Below are 13,082 nucleotides of genomic sequence, written 5' to 3'. Positions count from 1 at the left end.
ACCTTTGTGTAGGAGCATAAAAACCATAAATGACAATATCAACAGCAATGATGAGAAATGTAATCATTAAAAACACAAAGCCAATAACAAAACACACAAAAAAGCAGATGGAATCAAATAGTGCGGGAGTCATTTGTGGAGAGAGGTAGAACATTTCTCCCTCTTGAAAAAAATCCATGAAATCAGATACCTAATGGCCTCCTTGAGCTCCTGGTTCCTCATGCTGTAGATGAGGGGGTTCACTGCTGGAGGCACCACGGAGTACAGCACAGCCACCACCAGGTCGAGAACTGGGGAGGAGATGGAGGGGGGCTTCAGGTAGGCAAACATGGCAGTGCTGACAAGCAGGGAGACGACGGCCAGGTGAGGGAGGCACGTGGAAAAGGCTTTGTGCCGTCCCTGCTCAGAGGGGATCCTCAGAACGGCCCTGAAGATCTGCACATAGGACAGCACGATGAAAACAAAGCACCCGAAGGTTAAACAGGCACTGACCACAAGAAGCCCAACTTCCCTGAGGTAGGAGTGTGAGCAGGAGAGCTTGAGGATCTGGGGGATTTCACAGAAGAACTGGTCCAGGGCATTGCCCTGGCAGAGGGGCAGGGAAAATGTATTGGCCGTGTGCAGGAGAGCATAGAGAAACCCACTGCCCCAGGCAGCTGCTGCCATGTGGACACAAGCTCTGCTGCCCAGGAGGGTCCCGTAGTGCAGGGGTTTGCAGATGGCAACGTAGCGGTCATAGGCCATAACGGTGAGAAGATAAAACTCTGCTGCAGCACAGAAAAAGAAAAAAAACACCTGTGTAACACATCCTTTGTAGGAAATGGCCCTGGTACCCAAGAGGGAATTGGCCATGGCTTTGGGGACAGTGGTGGAGATGGAGCCCAGGTCAAGAACAGAGAGGTTGAGGAGGAAGAAGTACATGGGGGTGTGGAGGCGGTGGTCACAGGCGATGGTGGTGATGATGAGGCCGTTGGCCAGGAGGGCAGCCAGGTAGATGCCCAGGAAGGTCCAGAAGTGGAAGAGCTGCAGCTCCCGCGTGTCTGCAAATGCCAGGAGGAGGAACTGGGTGATGGAGCTGCCATTCGACATTTTCTTCCCCTGGGCTTGGAGACCTGTGAATGGAAAGAAAAGCAGTGAGAAGTTAGGGAAGATTTCTCTCAAACTAAAGTATTCAATTGGTCTTAGAAACCCACCAAACTGGCTCTCGCCTTTCAGGAAGACCTTTTGCAGGTCCTTTTTGTACACTCTGGTTGGTGCTGGCTGATAGTCCACCAGAGAGCTGAGATCTCTGCAGGATTCAGTCCTGCCCTACAGCCATGGGTAAAAAGGAACACGGGGTGATCTCAGATTAAATCCACTCCTGGCATCAAAGGGCTTTTCAGCATTGTCACCCGACTGCAGGGCAGAGCTCAGGGCACCTTGTTGTTGGTGTTGTTCTGTTGTAGTTTCCCTACCACACCTGAGGAGTGTTTTTAAGGCAGAAATCCCTGGCATTTCTGCTGTGCTGCAAGTGAAACCTTGTGGGTCCTGCGAGCCAAGGGGACTGTCCCTCAGTGCAGAGCGAGGACAGCGAGTTTGTCCATCGGAATTGCTCTCAGCTGCCCTGTGCTGCTGCCTCTTTGAGCTGGAGGATGATCCCAAGCAGACATTCCCCTGAGAAGAACCTGGACACTGCTGAGAGCAGAGGAGTCCCATTTACAAGCGCAGTTCTCCCAGCCCCTCACCTGAGCTCACTGGACCCGAGGAGGATCTCAGCTCTCCCCTCCCAGCCAGGGACACAGGGGGCTCACTGCAGCTGCCTACATTCAGCCCTCCAGCTGGATTTACGTGGCCTTGGCACTGACATGTCTACTCCGTGGGGCTGCTAGACGACACAGGGATGCCACGGGAGAGCTGAGCCCTTCTGGAGGGCAGCGTGCAGCCAAGCAGGACACTCCTGGGAAAGAGCCAACTAGCCTAAAGATGGGGTGGCTTACTCTCGGCCCCACACACTGCAGTCCCCAGAGCCCAAAATATTAAAGGCATTTGGATGCTTTTCCTCCCTGGATACACCTGCATGACAGGACGTGCAGCATCAGTGTCTGAGCTGCACCTGAATCCTCAGCCCCCATCACAGTGGAAGAAGGGAAGGAACAAGGACAGCAGGGGCGAGAGGGGAACAGGTGAAAATTCTTCTTCAAAAAGAGTCAGGACAGGGAGACACTTGAACATTTCTCCTCTAGGGTGTGGGAGAGGAGACCAGGGAGTGTCTCCGGGGAATGTATGTGTGGTGGTGGGGAGGTGCCATCCTAAATGGAAAAGGAAATTCCTTTCTCCCACTCCCCATGCATCCCACTAAAGGTGGAAAATTCAAAACATGGGCTCCATTTCTTTCAGGTAAATGCTGCCTTGAAGTCCTTCTCCAAAAGGATCCTCTGCAAATGTCCTGGGGGTGATCTGGAGCTGGGAGGAAACACGACCCATGCAGCACCCTCACGACTGCAGAAGGACCCTGCCATGACACGACTGGGGTCACTCCTTCCACCCACAGCTTCTCCCCGCAGCGCCAGGGGGAGCTCCCCGGGCAGGCTGAGAGGTGACCCTGGCAGGCAGCAGAGTCCCTGGCCCAGCACACAGTTCCCTGGGACACGGGGACCCTGCTCTGAAGGACAGCCCTGAGCACCCCTGCACGCACACCCACCTTCACAGCCCGGCAGCCGTCCCTGGGAGAAGGCAGCCGACATGCCCTGTGCCTTTGGTGATGTGGTAGGGGTGCCCTGCTCTCGAGCACATCCTTCTCAACACCGACGGAGCCTTGAGAGCCTTCCTGACAGATCACATTAGCCATGGGCTATGCCAGCTTTAGGAGACTGCTCCAGGGAGCCTCTCTGCATTATACAGCAGCAGAGACACAGCATGCCCTGTCCCTCTGACGGTGCAGCAGGGAAGACCTGCTCCACACGTTGTCCTTCTCCTCGAAACTAGAGAAACTGTGAGAGTTGTACTTGCAGATCCCGTAGGCTGGGGGTTGTTCCAGCTTCTGGAGATGCCTCCAGCAGCTGCAGAATCAATGCCCTGCAGCCAGAGACTGTGCAAAGGCTGTGAGGATTTCTCCCAGTGAGCTCTCAGCACTCTCCCACCCCAGGCTGCCTTTAAGATCCGCTGGCCTCACACGTCTCCCCTCGTTACCTGCAGGCAGTGCCCTCAGCGCTGCTGCCCTTTGCAGAGGAGCTGCTCCTGGGCAGAGCTGCCTCTCTGCAGCGCTGCCCGCTTGCCACGAGCTCCCTCCATGCCAGGAGCCCAGCCCAGCTCAGACGCAGAGGACCAGCCCGAGACGTCACTTTCTCTGCCTCCTCGGGGCTCCCTGGAGGTGTCCCTGTGCCTCCAGGGGAACCTGCTGGGAAAGAGACTGAAGTAATACTGTGTGGTCTCTCTTGCACCTCTGGAGAGACGCTTCTTTCCAGCCGGGTAATTTCTCCTGTCAGAGAGCTGCGCACGAGAAAGGTCTTGTTCCTTCTGGTATGAGACAGGAAACCTGGACAGTGCCAGATCTCCTTTGCCCCGGCTGAGCGAAGGCAGTCGGCTTCGTCAATTGAGGCATCTCCTCCTTGGTTTGTAGTCCTGGGTGTGAAGTGGACTCAGCTCTCACTTAGGGCTGCCACAATCCCACAGGAGGGGGGATTCCTCTTGCCTCTCTTCAGGTGGGCACAAAATAGGCACCTGCTGCATGGGAGCTGCTGGTCTCAGCTCCCAGCATCATTCCTGGAGATGGAGGCCAGCAGTGAGCTCTTCAGACTCAAACACCTACTGACATTTCAGGTCTCAGACGTGGTCCAAGATACGTGCCGGTAACTGCAAGATCTAACGGAGCAGTTCATAGAGACAGGGCAGTATCTGCTGCCACCATCTTTGAGATTCATGAGGAATTCCTTTGGCCACCAGCACGTGCCCACATTTCGGACAACTGAACTTTTCCCTACTCTTTCAACCCAGGGCAGCCTTCTGAGGTAGTCAGGGGACCAGATGTACTCATTGCCATTGACATCATCCATCTTCTCCATCAGCCGTGTATACTAGATCCCCACTGACTGTAACGGCAGATGTCTCATGGACATCCCCACACCACCTAACCTAATTCAGGTCAGCTACTCGATGGCCATGGACAGGCCTGTTGTGCTACAGGAGGTGCCAGGGCTCTCTAGCACAACTGCAGGTGGCCGGCAGGGACTGCACAGGACCTACGGGAAAGGCATCGCCTTCAGAGTGGGTGCGAGACACACACTCCAGATGCCATGTCTCATAGATTCAGTTTCTGTTGGCCGGCAACTGAATCCCACGAGGGCAATGAGGCAGGGTCTGACCCACCTCCATCCAGTCGATGCAGAGCAGTTCAGGAACAGGAAGCACATCACACTGGGATCTCCACTCATTTGCCTATTCAAGCAACACAAGGAAGTCTCAGGAACTTGCTTCAGGAACAGTTAGAGAAGAAACAAAGAGAATGAGTGGCCACTGCTGGAATTTAGTAACAGCAGGTGTAGATGAATCTGAGATTCTCTGTGTCCTTCTTGCCTTGGTCTCCTCCAGCAAGCTCTCCCAGGCCTTTGTGCCTTGAGGCAGGACTCTGGAGGGAAAAAAAAACAGTGGTGAATTTGGATAGAGTCAGGAGTTACTTGAGCAAACACAATCCTTACCAGTCTATGGGACTGGAGGGGTGGCATCCGAGGGAGCTGAGAGGGCAGGACGATGCCACAGTAAAGCCACTCTCCATCATCCTTGAAAGCATCTGGAGTTTGCGGGAACTCCCTAACAACTGGCAGCACCCAAATGCTGCAGGCACTTTCTGCTGTGACCCTGCTTTGCGTAGAATGTTGGTCTATAGAAATCTTGCAAGGTCACTTCCAGCCTGAACGGAAAGTTCCCAGAACAGGCCAATGTCTGCCACCCTGAGACCTGGAATCTGCACTCTGCTCTTCGTCCTCACTCCCTCGGGAGCTGAGACTCCAGTCCTTCTTTGCTACTAGAGCCAAGGCTGACAAGGATGACACAGGTTTTCTGATCCAGGTGAGCATCGCCTTGCTTGGCCCATCTGGCAGCTGTGCTAAAAAGCTGAGGCAAAGAGCCTCCAGACACCTAAAGGAGCATTTGCACTGTGCTCTCCTGGGAATGTCAGGGGGTGCTGGGCTGACTTTTGGCTGCCAGGTGCCCACCCAGCTTCACTCCCGCTCCCCCTCCTTCTCCACTCGCCTTGCTGTCTGCAGGGCTGTTTCTCTCCATGTGTCTCACTCCTCTCTCTTACAGTGACTGCACACTGCTGTTTAGCCTTGCTTCAATATGCTATCACAGAGGTGCCACGAGAATTGCTTACTGGCTCAGCTTTGGGCAGTGGCATGTCCCCTTTGGAGCCAGCTGAAAGTGGCTGTCTCTCACATGGAGTCACCTCTTGATCCCTTTTCTCCTAAGCCACCTCTGCAGCCCCCTCACCCCTACCAAAACCTAGCCATGTCAACGCAATACACAGGGTCATTGATGTCCCCGGTAAGACGTTAAGTCGTTGGTGAGCCCAAGACTTCCTCAGGTTGGTTAAATAAGAGTTGGTCCCCTTCCTCTCCTTCATTATAGGTTCTTTGTGTCAGAGCAGAGATGTGCTGGACCTCAGTTGTGGCACCAGGGCCAAGCTCAGGCGTGCAACAAAGCCAGCTGTTACCAAGTGCCCAAGTACCGTGCAGGCAAAAGGTTTGCGTCAGAGCATGCTGGGGGGGATGGCAGATGGCAATGTAAAGGGGAAAGGAGGAGATCAATCCCTGCTCTCCTCAGGACGAGAGAGAAGCAGGGCTGGACTCTGCAGCCCCGGCACGAGAGGGCTTTGCTGTCTGCGGGGTCTCTGCAGCCCCAGAGGGCCTGTGGTGCAGGTGAAGCTGATCTCCAGGCAGGACAAGGGGCTTTTGCAAGTGTCCTTGGCTATGGGTATCCTGAGATCCAGGAACACTGTGAAAATCATTGCTCTGTTCCTTGACCGCATCATCAAAGGGATGACTGAGGGATGTGGGAGAAGCACTCCCTGCATCTACTGGATTGAGATGGGACAGCACTTGCCTCACTGCAGTTGCTTGAAGGAAAGCACTGACCGCCTCAGAAGGTCTCTTGGGGTCTCTTACACGGCTGCTCTGAATGGGGATGATGTTCGCGCAAGTCCTGTGCTGTCCCTGCCGGCTGCACGCAGTTGTGCTGGAGAGCCCTGGCACCTCAGGCAGCTCCACAGGATGGAGTCAACCTTGAAATTGGGCAGCTGCCCTGAATTAGGTTGGGCATTGTAGGGGTGCCAGTGAGAACCCAGCCCTAACTGCCAATGGAGATCTGGTAACGACGGCTGGTGGAGAAGAGAGAGAGACGTAGCTCTTCAGATGGCAATGACTCCATTTGCTCAGAGGAATAGCTCTATAGGCTGCCCTGTACATAGTGAGCAGGAACAGGCTTCATTGTCCTAAACGTGGCCATCTGCTGTCACTTCAGCTGCCCAAAGCAATGCCCCAAGAGCCTCCAAAATGATGGCCCCAGACGCTGCCCTGTCCCTCTGAACTGCTCCATCAAAGTTTAGAGATACCTGCACATGTCTTGGGCCACCTCTGGCACTTCAAATGTGCACTGTGGTTTGCAGGGGTACAGGAGATTCCTCCCTTTCATTGTCTGGGTGTCCTGTCTCATAGGTGGAAAAGAAGAGGTCGTTCTGGGACCTAACTCTGCCTCTGATAGGGGAAATGATACTGCCAGAAAGGAATGTCCCCCCCAACAGCTGAGGGAGGAAACATCAGTCATGACTTCAGCTTGTTTCACAGCAGGTTCCCCTGGAGCCTCAGGGACATCTTTGATGGAGCCACAGCAAGCCGAGAAAGTGCCACCTGATTAGGTCAGAAGTCCTTGATTGCATTGCATGGAGGAGACTGAAGCATGCACATCATGTGCATGTGGGGAGAGGAACCCGAGTTGAGCACAACTGCCACCAGCTATTCCCAGAGCGTCCACGAAGGCCTGTGGGACACACTCTGTCTTCGGGTAACTTGACTTTGAGAGGAACGTCCTCTGGGAAACCACCTGGATGCCGCACTGGGATGTGCTTCCGTGAACCAGGGTCCCTATGTCCATACCTCATGCCATGAGGCATCTCAGATGGGCACCACACCACAGGGCTGAGGTGCCTCCCAGCATCTGGGAGTGGCAGCAGGAGGCCAGAGAGTCCCTACGCCTCTGCACGTGGAAGGGAAGGGCTCGCGGCTTTGAACACCCCTGTCAGAGCCCTGACAATTCTGCGTGTGACTTCAGGAACAACCCCACCGGCCCAATGAGATTTCTCTCACCTGCCTTTTCCGGTTCATCGCAAGTGCCTCTGTGTGCTGCCTCACCCTCCCCTGTCCTTATGGCCCATCCCTTGTTTCACACAGTCTGAAAGCAGCGTGTCCACAGAGCATTTCGCCCGCGCAGTCCGAAAGCGTTCTGCAAGCAGGAGTGTCACTGCCCTCCAGAAGATGGCTTTTCTCACCCTTCACACAGAACAGAGCACGTCTAGGGACTATGATGCACTCAGAAGCACAGACACCTCCGTGTTTCACCTCTCTGAACTTCCTTCCCAATGTCCTTAGGCACCTAACAGAGAAACAAATGTGGTCACTCGAAGGCGTACCCACAAGGAGAGAGGGGACAGGAAGACCTAAAATTTTCCATGGAAACAGGGGATTAGGACAATTTGTCATCATCAATGGCGTTTCCCCTAATGGGAATGGGCAACGTCCCCAACCTTCAGAAAAATCTCTTCCTCCTCCCTCCCATGACCTGCCCCATAATTGCAGTTGGGAACAGCCTCAGCATGGGGCTGCTGCTGGAAAACCTGGAAACCTGCTACAGCTCCGCCACCCTGACTGTCCTCCCACTGGGCACAGCACCACCTCTGCTCACAGCGCTCTTAGGGCTATTTCCTGCACCTTTGGCATGTACAGAGTGGCTCCTGCTGGTGGCCACATGCTATGAACAGTACTTGGCTCTGTGCCACCCCCTGCTCTCTGCAAGACTCCTGAACTGGAAGGGTTGTCGCTAGAAGACAGCTGCACCTTGGCTGGGGGGATTTCTGTCATCTGCAGTAATCATTTCCTTCTTGTCCCAGACACATTTGCTGGCCCTGATGTACTAGACCACTTTTGTGATTTTGCCCCAAGGCTGGAGCTCTCCTGCAGTGAAACCATGACGCTCATGCTCTCAGCTTTGGAAACGTGCTGTTTAGATCCAGTCTTCCCCTTCCTGGTCACACCGGCATCTTGTGTGTGCATCAGAGCTTCCATGGCCACCGAATTAATTCGCATCAGGTGCAGGGATGCTTTACACATGCCCTTATACAGCCCTGACCATATCAAGAATCCTTCAATACTCCTTCAGGAGTTTGTTTGATTTCCCAAGGAGTATCAGTACCTATTAAAAAAAATATAAACATACATATGTCCAATGCAGCAGTCTGCATCTCTGTTAGAAGCCTTGAAGCAGTGTCCGGGGGAGCAGGGCTTGAGGTGTGAGCATCCCGTGAGTTGACGGATCCCCTTTCCCAGCAGATGGGGTCAGGGCTTGGCTGTCCTGCTTGGTGACACACATCAATGGCTTTCACAACCACGTTCCACGTTTGATTTTCCACCTCGAAGCAGCACCTCTGACTTCCTGCTTCACCAGCCTCCAAGGACTCTCGGAAACTCTTGGAGGATTGCTGCTGACTTTTACTTGTCTTGAGGCTTGTTCAGTCTTTCAGGATCTGCAGTTCAGGCACTTGGCACCAGAGGGCTCATTAACATGCAAAACGCCCTAACAAGTCAAGTCTCTCTGGGCATATTTTTCCTTAAAGTCTTCAATTCTCATGTGCTTAATTAGAGAAGTTGCAGGAATGTAATCAAAGTGAAATAATATGATTACTAAACAACAAGAAGAAAGGGTTTCTTTTTTCTTTTTCCTACTTTATTTTTCTGCTTATACATGAATGGAAATCAGCAGTCTCTACATGATACTGATCCTGAGCGTCTGCTAATGCAGTCTGAACAGATATGAAAATCAAGACCCTTTGTGTTCCACAACCTATGGCCAGTCTTCATCCTGCCCCCAACCCAGCATTTCTCTCATCAGCCCCCTGGGACTTACAGCAGCCCTGTTCCAATCTGAGCTTCCTCCACTGAAGCTGCGCGGTTCAGCCCATTGGCACCGGTTCCCACCTGGGTTACTTGGAGAACGAGCAGCACACGGACACAGAAGGGTGTTTGTCACTTGCCAACAAATGGAAACAAAGGAATGCATAGTTCAATAAAAAAACGAGACATTCCTCAGCTATGTGTAAAGTCCACATTACCCCCACCGAAATCTGCTTCCTACAGCGGCTAACCTTAGACCAACAGAAAACATAATTTTTGTTAAATCACAGATCCCAAGACTTCCCAAAAGATTCCCTGTCCTGGACTTTCTTTCTTTGTCCATAATTGTTCTTTGCACGCAGTGAGGCTTACACTCACGTCACGAGCTCCCTCGATTCGCAGAGAGAAGCAAAGAGACAAAGTAAATCAAATGGTCTTTTGAATACACAAATCTGCCTAAAGGGGGCCCTGAGCAGCAACAAGCTTTTGGACAAATCATGGAATAACAGAATGATGGAACGTGTGGGGTTGGAAGGGACCTTTAAAGGTCATCTAGTCCATCCCCCCTGCAGTAAGCAGGGACACCGACAACTAGATCAGGTTGCTCAGAGGCTCATCAAACCTGGCCTTGAATGTCTCCAGGGATGGGGCCTCCACCCCGTCTCTGGGCAACCTGTGCCACTGTCTCACCACCCTCAGTGGAGAGAACTTCTTCCTAAACTCTAATCTAAACCTGCCCTGCTCTAGTTTAAAACCATTGTCCCTCGTCCTAAGGCTACATGCCCTTGCAAACAGCCTTGCAACAGCTTTCTGACAGGGCCCCTTCAGGTACTGGAAGGCCGCTATAAGGTCTCCCCGGAGCCTTCTCTTCTCCAGGCTGAACAACCCCAACCTCTCTCAGCCTCTCTTCGTAGGAGAGGTGCTCCAGCCCTCTGATCATCTTCGTGGCCCTCCTCTGCACCCGCTCCAGCAGGTCCATGTCCTTCTTGTGCTGAGGGCTCCAGAGCTGGACACAGTACTCCAGGTGGGGTCTCACGAGAGCAGAGTAGAGGGGGAGAATCCCCTCTCTGGGTCTGCTGGCCATGCTTCTTTTGATGCAGCCCAGGACACGATTGGCCTGAGGGGCTGCAAGCGCACATTGTTGGCTCATGTCCAGCTTTTCATCCACCAGGACCCCCAAGTCCTTTCCCACAGGGCTGCTCTCTATCAAGTCATCCCCCAGCCTGTATTGGTAACGAGGGTTGTCCTGACCCAAGTGTAGGACCTTGCACTTGGCCCACCTTGATTGCCGTGTCCAGTTTTGCACCCCCCACCACAAAAAAGACACTGAGGGGCTGGAGCAAGTCCAGAGAAGAGCAATGAAGCTGGTGAGGAGTCTGGAGAACAAGTCTGATGAGGAGCAGCTGAGGGAGCTGGGGCTGTTTAGCCTGGAGAAAAGGAGGCTGAGGGGAGACCTTCTCGCTCTCTGCAACTCCCTGAAAGGAGGGTGTACAGAGGTGGGGGTCGGTCTCTTCTCCCAAGAAACAAGCAACAGGAGAAGAGGAAACGGCCGCCAGTTGCCCCAGCAGAGGTTTAGACTGGATATTAGGAACAATCTTTCCCCTCCTCCATCCGCGTCAGACAGGCGGTCATCACCAGCACGGAGGTGACATGGAGCCTTCTGCTGCTCACAGGTTTGGGGAGGACACTGAGGAGATGGGGAGAGCACCTTGAGGTGTGGGGACACTGCGGGGAGGGGGACACACGTGCCAGATTCAGCCCCCTGACTTCCCCGTGTGGGAGCGCAGAGGAGGGGCAGGTGTACAACCTGCAGCTGACCCTATCCCTGACCCCAGTGTCATCCCTGTAGGTGCCATGTCCCCATCGCTGTCCCCACAGCTGTCCTGGCCACACCACTGTCCCCAGCCCTGTCTCTGTCCCTCCAGGTCTCTTGTCCCCCTCCCTGTCCCCACAGGTGCCCTATGCCCAGGGCTGTGGGGACAGCGGCCGCCTGCTGGTCTGGTTCCATGGCAGCATCAGTTTTGTCCACCTCCGTGTCACAGTGAGACCAGGGGACACTAGCGAGCCCACTGGGGGCTGGAGAGGGGCCCCCAGGCTCAGTTGTGTTTTGTAAAGTCTCCTTTCAAGAGCACAAAAACGCATTTTTTGTTTCCAAAGCTTCTATTTCAGGCTCCAAAAAGGCATTTTTAAGATTAAGCCAGTCAGTTTTAGGGTCCAAGATGCATCTTGGATGTCAAAACCTTAATTTTGATGGTCCAAACCCCTCTTTTAGGGACCAAATTATCATGCATTTGAACCCAAAGCTTCATTTTTAGGTACAAACCCTCATTTACAAGTTCCAAAGCCCATTTTAAGATTCAAAGACCCATTGTCAAGCTCTAAACAAGCATTTTTAGGATCCAGCCAGTCATTTTTAGAGTCCAAGCCACATCTTGACTGTCCAAAGCGATAGCGAGTGGCCCACACGCGTGTCCAGGTGGGCCTCCAGGTGGGCCCCGGGGTGGCTGGGCAGCAGCCGGGCAGTGGCGTGGCAACATGACGATGTGCAGTGCGGTGTCGTGGCAACGTGACGATGCAACAATGTGTGTCTGCTCTCTAGAGCCGCTTGCTGGGAGACTGGCTGTGGTGGCCGCAGCTGGGTGCCTCTGGAGCGAGAGGTGCCATCGCTCTGTCTACCCGTCTTTTAATTACCTCCAGGGATGGTGCCTCAGCCACTTCCCTGTGCAGCCTGTTCCAATGCCTGAAAAACCTTTCAGGGGAAAGACTTTCCTAATATCCAGTCTAAACCTCTGCTGGGGCAACTGGCGGCCATTTCCTCTTCTCCTGTTGCTTGTTTCTTGGGAGAAGAGACCGACCCCCACCTCTGTACACCCTCCTTTCAGGGAGTTGTAGAGAGCGAGAAGGTCTCCCCTCAGCCTCCTTTTCTCCAGGCTAAACAGCCCCAGCTCCCTCAGCTGCTCCTCATCAGACTTGTTCTCCAGACTCCTCACCAGCTTCATTGCTCTTCTCTGGACTTGCTCCAGCCCCTCAGTGTCTTTTTTGTGGTGGGGGGTGCAAAACTGGACACGGCAATCAAGGTGGGCCAAGTGCAAGGTCCTACACTTGGGTCAGGACAGCCCTCGTTACCAATACAGGCTGGGGGATGACTTGATAGAGAGCAGCCCTGTGGGAAAGGACTTGGGGGTCCTGGTGGATGAAAAGCTGGACATGAGCTAACAATGTGTGCTTGCAGCCCAGAAGGCCAATCATGTCCTGGGCTGCATCAAAAGAAGCATGGCCAGCAGACCCAGAGAGGGGATTCTCCCCCTCTACTCTGCTCTCGTGAGACCCCACCTGGAGTACTGTGTCCAGCTCTGGAGCCCTCAGCACAAGAAGGACATGGACCTGCTGGAGCGGGTCCAGAGGAGGGCCACGAAGATGATTAATGGGCTGGAGCACCTCTCCTGTGAAGAGAGGCTGAGAGAGGTTGGGTTTGTTCAGCCTGGAGAAGAGAAGGCTCCGGGGAGACCTTATAGCGGCCTTCCAGTACCTGAAGGGGCCCTGTCAGAAAGCTGTTGCAAGGCTGTTTGCAAGGGCATGTAGCCTTAGGACGAGGGACAGTGGTTTTAAACTAGAGCAGGGCAGGTTTAGATTAGAGTTTAGGAAGAAGTTCTTTCCACTGAGGGTGGTGAGACAGTGACACAGGTTGCCCAGAGACGGGGTGGAGGCCCCATCCCTGGAGACATTCAAGGCCAGGTTTGATGAGCCTCTGAGCAACCTGATCTAGTTGTCGGTGTCCCTGCTTACTGCAGGGGGGATGGACTAGATGACCTTTAAAGGTCCCTTCCAACCCCACACGTTCCATCATTCTGTTATTCCATGATTTGTCCAAAAGCTTGTTGCTGCTCAGGGCCCCCTTTAGGCAGATTTGTGTATTCAAAAGACCATTTGATTTACTTTGTCTCTTTG

The 13,082-nt window shown here is 53.6% G+C and overlaps 1 protein-coding gene across 1 annotated transcript; it reads right to left on the bottom strand.

Annotated features, from left to right (window-relative positions):
- Window positions 1-225: 225 nt before the first annotated feature.
- LOC128903319 (olfactory receptor 14J1-like) lies at window positions 226-744 on the bottom strand (the record flags this gene model as incomplete). The annotated part of the gene is made up of 1 exon (XM_054187334.1): window positions 226-744. A coding segment is annotated over exon 1 (519 nt), but the record flags the coding sequence as incomplete, so codon positions are not given.
- Window positions 745-13,082: the final 12,338 nt, after the last annotated feature.

This window comes from Rissa tridactyla, unplaced genomic scaffold (assembly GCF_028500815.1).
Source record: "Rissa tridactyla isolate bRisTri1 unplaced genomic scaffold, bRisTri1.patW.cur.20221130 scaffold_29, whole genome shotgun sequence".
NCBI lineage: Eukaryota > Metazoa > Chordata > Aves > Charadriiformes > Laridae > Rissa > Rissa tridactyla.
Note: the sequence above shows the minus strand (reverse complement) of the source record. Positions and strands in the feature narration are given on the sequence as shown.